The sequence below is a fragment of the Lissotriton helveticus genome, chromosome 1_1 (genome assembly GCF_964261635.1).
Source record: "Lissotriton helveticus chromosome 1_1, aLisHel1.1, whole genome shotgun sequence".
In the NCBI taxonomy this organism is placed as follows: domain Eukaryota; kingdom Metazoa; phylum Chordata; class Amphibia; order Caudata; family Salamandridae; genus Lissotriton; species Lissotriton helveticus.
In genome coordinates this window covers 1,683,737,891-1,683,756,658 of record NC_136057.1, presented here as the reverse complement: position 1 = coordinate 1,683,756,658, position 18,768 = coordinate 1,683,737,891, and the positions used below count along the sequence as shown (strand labels likewise).

General features: G+C 48.3%; 1 protein-coding gene across 1 annotated transcript in view; it reads right to left on the bottom strand.

The window, feature by feature from the left end:
• LRP1 (LDL receptor related protein 1) overlaps positions 1 to 18,768 on the bottom strand; it is a 1,472,234-nt gene that overhangs the window by 871,581 nt on the left and 581,885 nt on the right. The window contains 2 exon segments of the mRNA XM_078688974.1: positions 13,376 to 13,510; positions 14,751 to 14,882. Coding sequence (XP_078545100.1) covers positions 13,376 to 13,510; positions 14,751 to 14,882 — 267 coding nt within the window.

The following is an 18,768-nucleotide window of genomic DNA, read 5'->3' as shown; positions in this document are numbered from 1 at the left end:
AAAGCAGGACGAGGAACTCCCTTTGTACCTCAACCGATCAGTCCTGCGGTGCTTCGCTATGAACAGCTTTGATCCCAACTCTTGTTGGCCTTGTGATGCATCAAAGCCCAGTCACTGTAGGCCTTTGGATTCATGGTTTAACCCAGAGGTCTTCAAACTGGGGGGGGGCACCCCCCTGGGGGGGCGTGGCAGTGTTCCCAGGGGGGCGCGAATGCCTCAGTAAGAAGTTGTAAATGAAAACAGCCTGGAAGCACGAATGTGTTGATTTACTGCGTTTCCAAGCGGTCTTCATTTACAAACAGCTGCTGAAGTGCAAGGCAGGGTCAAAGACACGATTAAAAAGAACAGCATTTCTTTAACTATTTTGTTCGTTTTTTCACTTGCAGGTAACTGCAGATAAAATAACACAGATCTGAAATGAAAAATAATACTTATGAGACCTCAATTTGTTAATGCAATCATTGCAGAGGTCTGTATGAGGTCAAACGGTCACATAATTGAATCCTGGTGGGCGCAGTGGGGAAAAGGGAATGTATATGTATATATAGTGTTACATGTCCCCTCCTCTAACATAAAGCACTGTGAATGTGAATATGTAAATCATTTTAAAACTGTATACACAGTATAAGATACGGGGCTGCAGAATGGTTTAGTCAGAGCCACGGGAATTATGTGACGGGGAGCACCAAATTATGCAGCAGTGTTGACAAAACTATGCAAGAAGAAAATGCACATAATGCTGCATATTTTCTGACACTATTACTTCATTATTTTGTACTCTTTATACATAATACTATTTGGGCAAATATTTTACCTCATTAGTACAAGTTTAACAAATACAAAAATAAGCAGGTGAAAGGTGGCCAGTTAACTTCCACTGCGTGGGAACACGGCGCCACATTTTAATAACTTTTGATTCTTTTGAACTAGAAATATTTTTTTCGAAAATCTGCAGCTTCTGCACCAGGTGATGGTTTATATGGCAAATGTGGAAGATCCATAATATTGTGAAAAGAGCCGCAGAATCATACAATTCCAGTGGCTCTGGGTTTAGTGATAAAAAAGGGCTTTCAAATCATGTCTTTAGTAATAGGTAATCAGTCTGTATCTAGTGCAAGCATTTTTATAAGTATCCATTAAAATTATACTTTCCAGAATCCAACACCCTTATGTCACTTGTCATCATGAAACTTCCAGTGACTCCATCAATTAAGGCTTACAGTGGGTCCCAAGCAGGCTTTACATTTGTTGATTAACCAATTGCACCTACTTATATTTCTTTCAGGTAGCAGGCACCTTGGTCGCTGTCACACCCTCGGCTTCACAACATATGAGAGCTCCACACTCCGCTTTGCTCAGCTTTACCACTTCCGCTCGCCCACGTCTTGCCATAAAGTTTTGGAGGGGGGGCCCGACTTCAAAACATTTTCCTTAGGGGGGCTCAGAGCAAACATGTTTGAAGACCTCTGGTTTAACTCCAGCCACCACAGGCATACCATATGTGGGTCAGTCACAAGATTTAAACCTTTGAGACATGGGTGGTGATATTTTTCCTCGCACACTACTGTAGGACATTCATTTTTAGTAAGGAATATGCTACTTACCAGTATGCATCTGTTCTTGGCATGTAGGGCTGCTGACATTTATATCTTTGCATAGATCGCCACCTAGTGTTGGGTCCGGATGATTGCACATTGTTGTCCTGGAAGAGTCTTCGAAGTATCACGAGATAGGTGGCTCCTCCCTTGGACTACAGTGCGCATGGGCATCCTCTCCATCCTCAGATAGTTTTTCGCCATTGTGGCAGGGATGGAGTATGATACAGTAAGTGATGTCCATGCTAGAGATTAATTCTGAGTGCTACAGCTGCGACAGGCACCTGGGAGGAGGGTGGGCGATATAAATGTCAGCAGCCCTACATGCCAAGAACAGATGCATACTGGTAAGTAGCATATTCCGTTCGAGTCATGTGGGCTGCTGAATTTATATCTTTGCATAGAATAAATAGCAGTATCCTCCTTAGCGGCGGTTGCCCGTGCCAGCTGCAGCAGTCTGAAAAAGAGTTTTGAGAACAGCCTGACCTACAGCAGCTTGCTGTTTGGAGTGTACATCCACGCAGTAGTGTTTGGTGAATGTGTGTATGGTGGTCCATGTGGCTGCTCTACATATATCCTCTAGAGGAATTTTACCTAGGAAAGCCATGGATGCCCCTAACTTGCTTGTGGAATGCGCTCTTGGGGGAACTCTTAAGGTGCGTTTTGCTTTCTGATAACAGATTTGAATGTACTTAACGATCCATCTGGCTATACCTGACTTTGAAATGGGGTTGCCTTTGTGTTGTGGAGAGAAGGCAACAAACAGTTGTTTAGTCTTCCTGAAATCCTTTGTCCTGTCTATGTAATACAGGAAAGCTCTTTTGACATCTAGCATGTGCAGTGCTCTGTCTGCTACCGAGTCTGGATTTGGGAAGAAAACGGGCAGTTCTATGGTTTGGTTAATGTGGAACTGCGACACCACCTTAGGCATGAATTTCGGGTTGGTACGCAGCACCACCCGATTAGCATGAATCTGTATGAATGGCTCTTGGATAGTTAGGGCTTGAAGCTCACTAACTCTCCTTAGCGATGTAATTGCCACTAGAAAAGCCACTTTCCATGTTAGAAACGGTAGCTCACAAGAGTGAAGAGGTTCAAAGGGTGGTCCCATTAGTCTGGTGAGAACTATGTTTAGATTCCAGACAGTTGAAGGAGGGTGTCTGGGAGGAATAACTCTTTTGAGTCCTTCCAGAAAAGCTTTAATGGCTGGCACTCTAAAAAGAGAAAGATGCTGTCTGTTTTGAAGATAGGCTGCCATCGCGGCCCAATGTATCCTGATGGAACTATATGCCAGGTTGCATCTGTATAGGTGCAACAAGTAACAATGTTTTGCGTGGATGCATCTAGCGGATTTATGTCATTATGAGAACAGTAAATGACAAATCGCTTGCATTTGGCCGCATAGCATGCCCTGGTTGTAGGTCTTCTTGCCTCCTTGATTATGTTCATACAGTCAGGGTGTAGGTTGAGGTAGCCAAACTCTATGACCTCAGGAGCCATATTGCAAGGCTCAACTGTTGAGGAGCTGGGTGCTGAATGTCTCCACGGTTCTGAGTGAGGAGACTGGGCTTGAGTCGTAGCCGTTGGTGAGGCACTACTGAAAGTTCCAGGAACGTGGTGTACCATGCTTGCCGAGCACACGTTGGAGCAACTAGGATGAGCGTCATGGAGTGCTGCCGCAGTTTGCGTGCCACCAGCGGTATGAGTGGTGCTGGAGGAAAAGCGTACGCAAATATGCCTGACCAGTTCATCCATATCGCATTGCCCTGAGACTGCGGGTGTGGGAACCTGGCGGCGAAGGTTCGGCATTTTGTGTTTTCCTTTGTGGCGAATAGGTCTATCTCTGGGTGACCCCACTGCTGGAAATATGGTTGGAGCACTGAGGGGTGTATCTCCCACTCGTGCATCTGGTGGCTGTGCCTGCTGAGCAGGTCCGCCATCTGGTTGTCTTTGCCTGGGAGATGTTCCGCCATGAGGAACATGTTCCTTTGAATGGCCCATTTCCACATGCTCTGGCCTAGATGAGACAATTGTGGAGTGTGTGTGCCTCCCTGCTTCTGGATGTAATACATGGCAGTCATGTTGTCCGTCCGGATCAGCACGACTTTGTTGCACAGATGCAGCCTGAATGCCTTCATTGCCATGAAAATCGCCATGAGCTCTAATAGGTTGATATGCATCTTTTGCTGCTGCGCTGTCCACAGTCCCTGCACTGTATAATGGAGGACATGCGCTCCCCAACCCTGGAGAGATGCGTCCGTTGTCAGCACTATCTGTGGCACAGGCTCTTGGAACGGTCGTCCCCTGCAAAGGTTTTGTGTGTTCCACCATTGCAGAGAGTTGTATGCACGACCGGTCACCAACACTAGGTCTTTCAGATGTCCTTGAGCCTGGTTCCACTGTCGCGCTAGGCACTCCTGAAGCGGACGCATGTGTAGCCGGGCGTGGGGGACTATAAAGATGCAGGAGGCCATCATGCCTATTAGATGCATGAACACTTGCGCTGGGAGCGAGTGTTGGGGTCTGAACCTTTGGATGAGCAATTGCATGCTGTTGACTCTGGCAGAGTTTGGGTGCGCTGTCGCTGTCAGAGTATTGATTGTCGCACCCAGGTACTGTTGCATATGTGCGGGCTGAAGGTGCGATTTTGGGCAATTCAGCGAGAATCCTAGACTGTGTAGGAGGTGAATTGTGCGGGACATGTGGCTGACACATTGCTGGGCTGATTGTGCCTGAATAAGCCAGTCGTCCAGATAAGGATAGACGTGGATGTGTTGTCTCCTTATGTGGGCCGCCACTGTTGCTAAGCACTTGGTGAACAGCCTGGGGGCAGTAGTGACCCCGAAAGGCAGGACCTTGAACTGGTAATGCTGGTTGTTTATGGTGAACCTGAGATATTTCCTGTGGGCTGGGTGAACTGGAATATGGAAATATGCGTCTTTTAGGTCTAGGGTCGCCAGGAAGTCTCCCTGACTGAGCAATGGTAGAACTTGTTGCAAGGTCAGCATGTGAAATGTTCTGACAAGATGTAGTGGTTCAGGGGTCTGAGGTCTAGAATGGGTCTGAGAGACCCGTCCTTTTTTGGGATTAAGAAGTACAGTGAGTACACCCCTGTACCTTGCTGATTTAAAGGCAATAGTTCTATGGCCCCTTTTTGCAGCATGCTGAGCACTTCTTGCTGCAATAAGTGCATGTGCTCTGCGGACATAGGACGGTGCCTTGGGGGTATGTTGGGTGGAGTGGAGGTTAGTTCTAGACCAGGGGTACTCATAGTACGGCCCGCGGGCCAGTGGCGGCCCGCCTGGCCTTCACTGGCGGCCCGCGGACCTCTTTGCCATACGAGTCAAATGTACCTGTAAAGTAAACAGAGAAGATGGCCGAACGCAGGAGCATACGTAGTGAATACGTATTCACAACGTTTGCTCCTGCGACCATCTTCTCTGTTTATGCTTGCCTCTCATTGGCCTGAGCTTCAGAGACGTCACACACGGCGCACGGCGCGAAGCACAGACCCTTTAAAAGTCAGCTGTAACTAGCGCTGTTACAGCTGACTTTTAAAGGACCTTTTAAGAAGCCTGTGTCCGTGGTGACGAAGTCGACGTCCTCGCAGCCCCGGAGAATCTTGAAAATCTTCAGCTTCACTTCACTTTAGTTGCAGCGGGCAGTACTATGGGTTATAACTTAGTTGTAAATGTATTTGCTGAAACATCCCATTTCCGGCTTGAGGGAAGGAATGCCCGCTTCTGATGTCTAAAGGTCATACTGTCGAGGGCACTGAAATACAACCATGTGGCGGATGTATCATGGAGGGTTATATCTGTAAAGCAAGCCCTCCTTTGCAGGATGGCTGCGCCTCACCTCGCTGGCCTCCTGACCCCTCACTAAGCCTGTTAAAGTTGTTCTCCGAGCACAGGAGATAGCCTGCACTGTGTTAATGCAAAGCCTTGTGGTGAGAGGCACCCGCCGCGTGCCGCCGTCCACGAGCGGCCACAAATTGTATGTGCAGTTAGTTCCAGAAGTCCCGGGCGTTTGTAATGTAAAATATTTAATGTCGGCGGGAGACGAATGGCTGCATTTTCACGCCATCCCTAGGTGAATTGAAACTCAATTTCATGATTCAGCACACTTTTGCTTTCCTCCGGGGAGGGGGGGGGAGGTTTGTTGACGACCTCTTTGCGTTTTCATTTCTATTTCTTTCTAGTAACACGAAACTAGCGCAGCAGATATGGAGCTGTTTTAAACTCTACTACACACAGTGCTTTATGAATCCTGTCCACAGCCGCTGCTAAACCCATCCCAGCCTGCCAGAGCACGACACACACGCAGTGTTTGCATGCGATAGAGATCTATAGAAACAATTGTCCTGGCAAGAACAGGAGACGCAAAATGAGGGAAAAGAAAGGATGCAAAGAGAATAGAGAAGAAGCAACGGGTGAAGAGAAAACAGCTCGAGGTGGAAGGGGAAAACAGAGTAAAAATGAGGGAACACCAAAGGTAATTGGGGAATAGGAGAGAAAGGGAGGGAACATGAGAGAGAAGAAAGGAATAAGGGAGAGAAGAAGGGATTAGGAGAGCAAGGGAGGGAATGTGAAAGAGGTGATTAGTTGAGAGAAAAGGGAACAGGAGAGAATAAGAGAGGTGGATAAAGATGAAGAAGAGGGAAGAAGAGAGAACAGTGGAAAGGCAGTAAAGAGACATCCCTCAGTTGCTTGCCAGCTAGTTTTGCCCTAAATATAAATGTCAAGCCACACATACCTTCGTTATCCTCAATGTGCACCGGCTCTGCTGTTTGAGGGGCATATGTTTGTTTGTGTTTCTATGCCCGCCAATTGCCAAATGATTTGCCGACTGATATGTCCTCAAATGGCAGACAGCATTAGGAATAGGAGCATATTATGTTGTTCAATGTCTGCAGTGAGGAAAATTCTAATGCGCCTGCCATATGCAGCTGAATATTAGATTAACTTCTACTCTTTTTCATGTTGAAATCATCATTGAGGACAGATATGGCGTATTTTAGTGGTTAATACTCCTTTCCTCATTCCTAACATGAGAAGGACATTGACGCATTACCTTTGTTTCCCTGCAAATGCATTTTGAAAACCCTGCTACATTGCAAAACAATTGCTTTAGCTCTGCTGATGTAGAAGACGGTTATCTGAAAAGGTTTGTATTTCTGTGACTGATGTTCTGTCCCTGAAAAACAGCGAGTTTTTACCAAAATGCAAGAAGTGACTGCAAATGTTGCAGAGCGAAAATGGCTGTTGTCATGAGCCATCCAGAACTGTCTGTCTGTGGCATGATCTTTTCTAGAACAACAAACTGCATTCTTACACCCGTGTTTGCCAGAGGACCTGTTTGTTAGCATTAATGTGAGCAAGCATAGGTGATGTATGGTGAGTATTGTTTACTTGGAAGTCGTGCGCGTTGTGTCTTGTACTCTCAAGTTCAGGGCTTTATGGGGGATGAAAAAAACCAAAAGGGCCTCTAAAAGGGGCGTGTCCTATGTCTTTAGATCTCTGTCTCTGCAGCATAACAGAATGCAAAATTGCCTGCTTTAATGCTTCTTCTCGTCCACCGCAGCGTCTTCTCGCCCCAAAGCCTCTTCTCTGCCTGAGTCTTCGCCACTTGGATTTGGCTAGCAGCAGCTCTATCACCACATCTGCCTCCATCTCCACGACCAGCTTGATTTCCATCACCCTGTTACTGTAAATTGCCATGCAATCCCACTTAAGATTGCTATTGTCTGCTAATAAAAACATGTTATAAACATGTGCTCCATGTAGTTACAACTGCTTTGGAAATACAGCATTGTCTAGTAATGTTTTGAAACGGCAGCGATTTTTTTCCCCCTTCTAGCCCCGCCCCCACTGACCCCACCCCCACTGACCCCGCCCCCACTGACCCTGCCCCCACCGGTGCGGCCCTCGGCCACAAACCACACTTTCAATTTAGCCCCCGAGAGAAAGTTTGTGAGTACCCATGTTCTAGACAATAGCCGTGTCGTATAATGTCCCTCACCCACCTGTCTGTGGTTATGCCTTCCCAGACCGGCAGGAACTGCTGGAGTCTTCCCCCGACTGGTGTTATATGGTCAGGGGGGGGCAGTGACAAGACGTCACTGTTTATTGGTGGCGGAGGATCTGGCATTATTATTTCCGCGTCCTCTGCCTTTGGTGCTGTTCCCACGATATCTACTCCTATTGTTTTTGTTATAGGTGTTTTGCGAGCCCCCTTTGTTGTATTGGGCTTGCTGCGTTGCTTGACCTCTGGAGGCTCCCCTGTTACCGGAGCGACAAAAGGAACTGCCCCTGAACTGTTGTGACTGCAGAGCCCCCATGGATTTTGCTGTCTCAGTGTCTTTCTTAATTTTCTCAAGGGCTGTGTCTACATCAGGGCCAAAGAGAAAATCTGGGTTAACCGGCTGGTTGAGTAAAGTAGTTTGTATCTCTGGCTTAAAACCAGAGATGCGTAGCCAGGCATGCCTTCTAAGCATCACACTTGTGTTTATGGCTCTAGCTGCCGTGTCTGCTGCATCTAGTGCACACTTGGACGCATTTGAAATTAATTTGCCCTCCTGTATCAGCATTTCTGCTTCCTCCTTATAAGCTTCAGGCAGGTGTTGCAGTAGCTGCTCTAACGTGTCGTAGTGTGCCCTATCATATCTGGCTAATAGGGATTGTGTGTTGGAGATCCTCCAAATATTCGCTGCTTGAGCTGCCACTCGCTTGCCAGATGCTTCAAAGATTTTGGATTCTTTGTCCGGAGGGGGAGCATCACCACTGGTTTGAGAGTTTGCCCTTTTACGAGCATTAGCCACTACAAGGGAGTCTAACGGAAGCTGGCCTTTGATGTACGTAGGGTCCACTGGTGCAGACCGGTACTTCTTTTCAATCCTAGGGTTCACAACCCGTGCCCTTGTGGTCTCCTTGAAGATGTCAGTAGCGTGTTTAAGGACACCCTTTAGCATAGGCAATGTTTTTACTGATCTTTCCGATGTTAAGAAAGTATCAAACAAAAAGTACTCCTCTACTGGGTCACCATGCATGTCCACATCATGGTTTGTAGTTGCCCGTTCAATTAGAGCGTTAAACGCAGCAGTATCCTCAGTTGGCGAGGTTTTGATGGTATAGGACTGAACGTCGGGCATGGTGTGTGGCTCACCAGGGTCAACAGGGTCAGTCCAAGTTTGCTGGTCATCTTGATCAGTGTCAGCAGGATAATTGAACTCCTCTTCTTTGTATCCCTCGCCTATATCCTCATAGGTGCGTGTGGGAAAATAAGAGTAGTCTCGTTCATAGGACTCCACAGGCTCAGAAAGAACAGGAGAGGTTGTAGAGTCTCTCTTTCTTTTCAGAGGGATTTTGTATGACTCCAAAGGATGTTCTGGAGCTATTTTTCGTTTGTAAATGGTGAGTCTACCTGTATCCGAGTCGATGAACAGTTTTGACTGATTGTCATAGGAGGGTGGTTGGAAGAATACATCCTCTTCAGTGGACTGACGCCTTGAAACTACTGACACCTTCTTGGCAGTATCGGTGCCCTCTTGTGGCTCGACGTTCTTCGGTCGAGCGGTTGGGGGCAGTCCATATTTAATAGGCTTCGAAACCAGTGGAGACGAGCCGACCTGTTTTGAGTGTGTCGCCGTCTTAGATCCGACTAACTTTTTAGCATCACTGGGCTGCTTGCGGCCTTGCGTCGATTCGAGCTGTCGGTGCACAACAGGTGCTCCTTTTCGCTCCGACGCAGCGTGCTCCTTCTGGTCGGGTGTACCTTTCGACTCGAAGGCCCTACTGGAGATCGGCACCGAGGCTGAAAGTTGTTGATCGACAGACTTTCGAGCATCGAGTCCAGTGGCAGCGTCGCCAGCTTTGGGCGTGGACGTCGACAGCGCCAGCGCGACGTGCTTGACGACAGAGACAGGCTTTGGCGTCCCACGTTTCGGCTCGACGCCCCCTCGTGACCCCGAAGGGTTAAGGACACCCTTAGAGTGTGTCGGAGCCGACGAATCGGTAGCCGTCGATCCGAGGACTGACGTAAGCAGTTTCGGTTTCGATACAGTGCCTGTCGGTTTCGGTTTAGTTTTCGCTGCCGAAAGCGGCGTATGGACAGATGGCTCCGTAGAAGTATTCTTAGCCGGGCCTGGAAGCGGGGCTGTAGAATGCGGGTAAAGATCTTGGCTAAGGCCTTCCGGCGATGCCTCGACCTGAGCCGTAGAGAGTATAGTGTCAGTATCGGCCCCCGCGATCGCGGATGGGCCTTGCTCATCGCTTGGGTCGTCAGACTGCTCCGATGGCGTCTGCGTCGTCTCCTACCTCGACGATGTCTTCTTCATGGATGTAGTCTTGGTCTTCGTCCACACTATAATGTGAGTCGTGCTCCGACGCAGGGTCCGACTGCTGGTCTGGATCCTCGTGATGGGCGCCCTCGACGACGTCTCCTTGGAAGATATCTTCTGGGTCCGGCGTCGTTTGCTGGGCCGACTGCCTCTCGGCGCGTCAAAGTGTTTTCTTGGACCGGAACTTGGAACAGGCCATGCAGCTGACCTCGTCGTGGTCCGGGGATAGGCACTTGTTGCACACCGGGTGCACATCGATGTGAGGGTATTTGGAGTTGCAGACGAGGCATCTCTTGAACGGGCTCCGTTCCATCGTCTATGCTCGTCGGGGCCTAGCCGTCGGAAGACCACACGGCCTTCGACGTCATGTTCGAAGAACTGGATGAAGCACTGGGCACCGAACGAGAGACAATACCGACGCCCCGAAGGCCTTTTGGCCTTGCGAAAAGTATGTAAAGTATATTCCGAACTTGAGTCGAGAAGGTGCATCCAAACCCAATGGTGGAAAAAACAATCTGAGGATGGAGAGGATGCCCATGCGCACTGTAGTCCAAGGGAGGAGCCACCTATCTCGTGATACTTCGAAGACTCTTCCAGGACAATAATGTGCAATCATCCGGACCCAACACTAGGCGGCGATCTATGCAAAGATATAAATTCAGCAGCCCACATGCCTCGAACAGTATAGTTTCTAAAGAGACGAGGGGTCACTCCAGATCCGCATCTATTGGTAAAAAACAGAAAGGAATGGATGGCAGCACACATGTATGGTGCCACTTCCGGAGTGGAGTTACATCTGTGCGGTGCACTACTGCACTGCTTAAGATTTTCCAGATCCACTCCGACGCCTACGGGATTATTAAAAACGTGAAAATATGCAGTCAGTAGTCTATCACTAACATAGGCTTGGGATTCCTTGTCCGCGACTGGGTGATTGAGGAGCTGGATCTTTACTCAGGAAGCAAATAACATTGTCTCACATGGCAAAAAAACAATGGATTCATCTTTGATTTCATTAACCTGCCGTCTCTAGCCTTATAAATTTCAGGACCGCAACGTGGTCAGGGATGTAAATAATACTTTATAACAAATAGTCATGTGCCTTACCATGTTTAAAGAAAAGATAGTGACCATCTCCAGAATAAAAAAAGGAGGGCTGACATAGGAGGAGGGATTAGAGCCAAAGTCCATCTTGCCTCCATCATGAACATCTTCCCTGAATTAGGAGTGCCGATGTTAACAAGTACTTTTCATCATGTTTAGTTGACCTGGTAGTGGGACAGTGCTTCGATAGGGCTCATCCTAACACCTATGAGGAACTCTAAAAAGTAGCCCTTTTAGAGCAACAGGAGTTAGTTGCGGAGAATAGGTTTTATTTATTTGCTCTTCCAGAACATGCAGGAAAGCTATAATTGATTGCATTACTACATCTGCTACCTATTCGACACTTTATGGCCAAGATGTTAATTGCCTAACAATGAACCCACCTGCAAACAGAAATGAACTAAAAAAAAAACAAGGATGGCTTTGCTCCAGCACCTTTCACATGCCTGTATCAGTTCTGATGTTTTCCAATTCAATCCAATAGTAGCCAATCCAAGCAAGTGTTTTCTTTTTTTCATTCTGGTACTTGCTGTCCAGTTTATCCCATCACATTACAATGCCAAAGCTATTGGCATTGTAAATGGCAATGCGTTTAAAAAAATTAAAAGCCATTGTTATTTACAATAAAAAATGCAACAATTTCAGAGACACAGCCGTGCTCAGGCCATGATAATTAGAAACATAAGGCCCCCCCTAAGATAAGAAAGTGCGTCACGACAGCCATGAAGCAGACTTCCCAGTCCGGGTGGGCCGTCCAAAGGGGGGAAAGGGCAGTGACCAAAATGCCTCCTTTTTAATGGGAAGCCAGCATTTAGCATTAATGCGGAAGTGACCCAATGAAAATGATGGGCGGGGCTTCAAGTCCCCTTCTGAAATCTCCTCTCTCACTATTTGTCTCGCCGAGCAAGCAGTGCATGCGCTGCAACGCTAGGCGAGACCTAAAAAAAATGAACTGGACTGGATCACCAAATCACACATGGAACAGAGAAACTTGAGAGCGGTACTGTACACACGTATCATTAATTAATATCTATGCGGGCCACTGGAGGGCAAACTTAGGGTCCACAGCAAACCAGTGCCCCATGACCAATTGTCTCATCATTGGTATTCTGATATGTATGTGTGTGAAGGAAGCGCACACACTCTGAAATGCACCATACATTTTCAAAAAGCTTTTTCTAGCCCTCTCTGCAGCTGTAGGCAATTGCCAAGCAGAGAAGAAGACGAGACAACAGCATGGCAGAGGAGCCTACAGTCGGCAGTGTAAAATCTAATCTGCATTTTTCTAATTATTAATGATAAAGTACTTTCTGGGATAATGTGAGGAAATTATGGGGTATGGTGTTCCCAGTCTCATGAGAATCAAAAAGCGTACCCACCATTATGCATAATGTTCTCCCCATCAAAGCTTTAGAAATACCGATCTCTGAATGGTCGACAGACCTGGTATTTCAGCAGCACTTTATTTATAAAATATTTTATGGGTGTGCATTATGGAAAAGCCTTAACAGTGGTTAAATGTCTGCCAAGCGAATTTCTACTCCTATGACTGTTCGTTTTACTTGTATCTCTGTTTGTAGAGACAGACGTCTAAATGCTTACTCCGAAGAACATAGTACCCAATCATCATGAGAGTCTAATAAAATTGAAGGAGGAATAGGCAGGAAAACACTGTTGAATGACAAGTGATTGGTAAATCAGAGAAGAACCCCTTTATATACTCTAATTAAGCCTACCCAAGTAACACAGAGTAACTAACAAAAGTGCCAATGCAAGATTATCTAATTAACAGCCAGCAGTAGGCAGGCCCATGGAGTTACAAATGTTAGAAAGGGAAGTGCCTGGTTTTGTCAGGTGGCTTTGGAGATCTCTGCAGAACTGAAGGAGAAGGTTGGCATATAGAATAGTTGTTACTCAATCATATCTTCCTTCTGCATCTCCAGTCTCAATATAAATAAGCCATCTGCTTGTCCTTCTCTGTACCTATGTAGACTGACAGTGTAACTTTATGCACACTTCTTTTAATTTGTTCAATTTAAGACCTTGGAGAACATTTTGACCAATAACAACATTGAAAGACATGCAGTAAAAGTAGACCCTTTTTGCCTTTGCAGCAGGAGCAAGGCAGGTGCAAGTGTGTTTGTGAACTTTTGAAATACCTCTTCTCACCGCCTCTCTTGAGTGACTGAGGTAAATTGCAAGTGATCAGTGGATCACCGCATTGTGCATTTACATCAGTCATCGGCACTGGGCAGCGAACTCCCAGGTGATTATGCCTTCATAATAAGGTAGAAAATACACACACCATCAAAATGGGGAACCTCAGCATGTTGCTCACCTGCAATCCAATCCACAGCGATGCCCTCCACACGTCCAATGCCATTGGTCACAACATCTTCACGCCAGGTCTGGTCACGTTTGGCTCTGCTGATGGTGCTGAGACCCATATCTACCCAATAGATGGTGTCATTGGCTGAAGTAGGCAAGAAAAGACATGGTGAGGAATCAATTTAAATACACATTCAGAAAGACATGGTAGCATGGGGAGCAGAGTGAGAGAAATTAGTAGTCAAATCCGTTTCCCCAGAGGCGAATAGCCCTGAAGTAGTCACACCACAGGGTGGGCTGGTGAGGTCTCTACACCAGGAGAGGGGTCTTACCATCTTTGGAGTGGGTAGGATGGTGCATCCTGGGATAGCCAGAACCACACTCCACAGTAAATGAATTCAGTGCAGGTGAAAGATGCTAGTTTCAGAAGCATTACAGAATGGAGTACCTCAGAGTCCTGCAAGCTTTTCACACTCTCCAGTGAGTGAGTAGTTATTTCCATAAAGTACATATTGTCAAATACATCTCTTTCCAAAACTTAAGTGAAATTAAGGCATGGACTTAATCGTTATAAGAGGGGCTGAAATGAGGGCAAATCGGCTTTAAGTTCTTCACAGCAGTGTAAACAGCTTCACACACCACCAACCAATCAATGTCCACTAAATCTACGATACAGGGTAATAATGTAAATCGGACTCCATGGATATTTACTTCATGTGCATCCTTGAGGAGACCGTGACCAAGATTGATAGAAATACACTTAAAACTAGACTATGAACTTGCTGCAGAAGTTAACAAATTTTAATTGTTACCAATTTGTGTCAGATTATACCTAATAACCTATCAATAGAGGGGCTACAACACTACCAAGGAGCTATCAACACCACTATATCTTATATTTTGTAATACCTTGTCACTAAACAATTCTCTTGCAACCAAACTAAGACGTGGACACAGACAACATCTGTATTGAAATGGCATTTAACTTGGACTCTGCTGGGGTCAAGCCCACTATACTTCGAGTAGCACACTCCTTTTAGTGCCAAGGTTCACACAAGAATGCAAAATGAGTGTGGCTCTTGTAACTATTATTTTTTAAACATTTTTTTAACTAAGGGCATGTAACAAGTTGAAGCGGTTAGCCTACTGAGGTACAATATAATCCACTCATCTTCCCATGATTATAAACTCTGGGGCTTTTAAATCCACTACACACTGTTCCAACAAACATCAGCAATCAATGAAACAGATGAACATACAAACACAACTGAAGTGGTTTAAGAGATAGAAGAGAAGTATAAGTCTAGGTACAAATCCGTGTTTCCTGTACAAAGTGTTTAGATTTTTTTTTAAACCTTCATACAGAGAAATGGGAAGGAGCTTACCTGCGTGGAAATCTATCCCAACAGCCAAGGAAGTTCCAGAAACCGGAACCAGCGCATCAGACTTATCGGTGGGGTCGAGAGGGATGCCACGGATTCCTTCATGGACAGAGTAGAGCAGGAAGGAGCCCACACCTAGGAAAACAGCATGTCAGAAGGGTTAAGGGATTGGGCAAAAAGCTGAAAGCAGACACTATTTGTCGAACTCCAAAGAGAGGGTGCTGCGAGACAGGTGAGGAAGGGTGTAGGCACAGGGAATAGTACACTGGAGTGGTGTCATTTTGCTCCTGTGACTTGTAATGAACACCGTACAAACTCAACTGGCTCTAGATATTTGCTTCTAAAGCACAAGTTACTTACCTTCGGTAACGATATATCTGTAAGAAACAGTAGTTAGTATTCGATTCCTTACCTTAGAATATCCCCAGGTCGTCAGACTGGATCAGGACATTTTTGGCGTAGCAGTACCCCTGCGCGTCGGTAGGCGTCGTGCGCGGCTCCGCGTCCGTCGTTGGCGCCGTGATGACGTCGGAGTACTTAGATGCCGCCCTTGCGCGCGGACGTCCGTTCTTATACACAGCTTTTCAGTGCCAGAAACCGCAGAGCCATGATGAAAACCAACACTGGTGCCATGAAACTAGGACCGTGAAAGGGATGACCTTAACCCTAGATATCGGTTCGCAGAACAGGGAGGATGGGTGGGTCGGTAAGGAATCTAATACTAACTACTGTTTCTTACAGATATATCGTTACCGAAGGTAAGTATTGCACTTGTGCATCTGAAAGAAACAGGTTAGTATTAGATTCCTTACCTTAGAATAGATACCCCAGCAATACCAACCCCGGTGGTGGGTCTGCGAACCAATAATCACACCAGAAAGTCCTGGAGAAAGGAACGGCCGAAAAAGCCATCTCTCCGGACTTGGCTGTCCAGGCAGTAGTGTCTAGCGAACGTGTGCAGCGAGGCCCCCGTAGCTGCCTGACAGATGTCCTGCAAGGGGACTCCCCGGCCCAGGGCAGTAGTAGCCGCCGTGGACCAAGTGGAATGGGCCCGCAGCCCAACAGGATGCTCCTTTTTAGCCAAGGAGTAGCATGCCTTGATGCACAACACGACCCACAGAGAGATGGTCCGTTTGTGCACCGCCCGTCCCTTCTTCACGCCCACGTAACCAACAAAGAGTTGGTCATCCACCCGGAACTGACGTGTGCGATCAAGGTAGAAGGAGAGCGCACGTTTTGGGTCTAGACGGTGGAGCCTCTCTTCCTCTTTTGAGGGATGCGGAGGCGGAAAGAAGGTGGGCAAGGTGATGGACTGCTCGATGTGGAAGGCTGTGACTACCTTGGACAGGAAAGAGGGACGTGTACGCAACACAACCATGTCCGGATGGACAGAAAGGAAAGGAGGTTTGGAAGAAAGAGCCTGGAGCTCACTCACTCTCCTGGCAGAGGTGATGGCAACTAGGAATGCAGTCTTAAGGGTAAGAAGACAGAGAGGACAGTTATGAAGCGGCTCAAAAGGAGCGCACATTAGGTATGTTAGAACCAGATTCAAGTCCCACTGGGGCATCACGAAAGGAACAGGAGGGAACATATGAGTGATGCCCTTTAAGAATCTGTTAACAATCAGGGACTTGAACAAAGAAGGCTGATCAGGTAGCCTTAAGAAGGCGGAAAGGGCAGAAAGATAGTGCCCAGAGCAGAGACCTGTTGGGCAAGAGAAAGAAGGAAGAGGAGAACCTCAGAAAGGGGGGAAGAGTGGATCCACAGCCTTTGCTGTGCACCATGCTACAAATCTGTTCCACCTGCAGGCGTATACCGACTTTGTGGAGGGACGCTGGTTGCCAGAATCACATTACAAACTTCAGGAGGCAAGTCAAATGGCCTCAACTGTTGCCGCTCAATCTCCAAGCATGGAGGTGGGGACTGGACACGTTCGGGTGGAGGACCGTCCCCTGCTGCTGCGACAGAAGGTCCTCCTGAAGAGGCAGATGAATCGGGGAATCGACAGACATGCTGAGTAGTTCTGGATACCAATATCTTCGTGCCCAGTCCGGAGCCACAAGGATAACATGGACCCGGTCGCGCCTGATCTTCTTCAGCACTCTGGGCAGAAGTGGTATAGGCGGAAAGGCGTACGATAGACCGCAACTCCACTCGCGATGAAAAGCGTCTCCGAGCGAGTGCCGCCTTGGAAACTCCAACGCGCAGAACTGATGACATTGCGCGTTCTCTTCTGTGGCGAATAGATCTAACCAAGGCTCTCCCCACTGCTGAAAGAGGCCTTGCGCCACGTCAGAGTTCAGACGCCATTCGTGATCCATCATGCACCGACGGCTGAGTTAGTCTGCCCTGGCATTCAGGGAACCTGCCAGGTGTTGAACCACCAGGGTCACACCCTGATGTTCCAGCCACTGCCAGAGGCGCAGAGCCTCCTGGCATAGGGTCCACGACCCCACTCCGCCCTGTTTGTTGCAGTACCACATGGCAGTGGTGTTGTCCATGAACACCTGCACTACACTCCCCCGGACAGAGGGGAGGAATGCCTTCAGTGCAAGCCGGATCGCCCGCAGCTCCAGAAGGTTGATGTGGAGCTGGGACTCCGCCGGAGACCAGAGGCCTCTGATCTCCGCCTCTCCCATGTGGCCTCCCCAGCCCTGGAGAGACACGTCCGTCACAACTACGTGCTCTGGTTGGGGAAGGGAGAGGGATCTGCCGCTGACCCAATCGCGGTCCTCGAGCCACCACTGCAACTGTCTTGCAGGGCCCTGTGAGATCAAGACATGGTCGGACAAGTTGCCCTGATGCTGGGCCCACTGAAACTTCAGGTCCCACTGTAGAGCCCGCATCCGCCACCTGGCGTGATGCACCAGAAGGATGCAGGAGGCCATCAGCCCCAGAAGCCGCAACGTCAACCTGACCGAGACTCGGGATAACGGCTGAAAGATCGGAATCAGAGCCTGAATATCCCGAACCCGCTGTTCGGGAGGATAAACCCGAAACCGCGCCGAGTCTAGAACCGCTCCGATGAAGAGGAGCTTCTGAGAGGGGCACAGGTGTGACTTTGGCACATTGATGGAGGACCCCAGCTGGTAGTAGTCTGGAGGTGGCTGACGACTGTCTGGGGTGAGCCCGCCTTCAACAACCAGTTGTCGAGGTAGGGGAAGACTGATACCCCTAACCTGCACAGATGAGCTGCGACCACCGCCATCACCTTCGTGAACACCCGTGGGGCGCTGGTAAGGCCGAAGGGGAGCACAGTAAACTGAAAGTGCTCGTGGCCTACCGTGAACCGCAGGTAGCGCCTGTGGGCCAGCAGGATGGGGAAGTACGCATCCTGCAAGTCGAAAGTTACCATCCAGTCTCCTGGGTCCAGGGCAGCTAAGACCTGAGCCAAAGTCAGCATCTTGAACTTCTCCTTCCAGAGGAAGCCGTTGACATTCCTGAGGTCCAAGATAGGGCGTAGGCCCCCTTTGCCCTTCTTGGGAACCAGAAAGTAGTGGGAATAGCAACCACACCCTACTTCTGGCCGAGGAACGCGCTCGATGGTCCCCTTGGCCAAGAGGGCCGTAACTTCCTCCTGCAGAAGTTGCAAGTGATCCCCCGACACGCGGTGGCACTGCGGTGGCATGGCTGGAGGAGACGCCTCGAAGGGGAGGGAGTAGCCCCTTCGGATGATTTGCAGCACCCACCTGTACGAAGTGATGGTGCGCCAGTGGAGGAGGTGATGGCGAACCCTTCCGTGGCCACGAAAGGAGCGAAAAGCAGTCTGCTGCTGATGCGGAGCAGACAGGCCCAAGGATTTGGCCGTAGCTCTGGAGTCCTTAAAGCGGCCCAGCGCATGATCTGCTTTGCCACCAAAAAGGTGGCTGCCGTCAAACGGCATGTCCATGATGGTGTTCTGGACATCGGCCGAAAAGTTGGCGGACCTCAACCAGCCGTGGCGGCGAACCGCCACCATCGTGGACATCGCTCTGCCCAGTGAGTCCGTAGTATCCAGCCCACATCGGATGGAATACCGTGC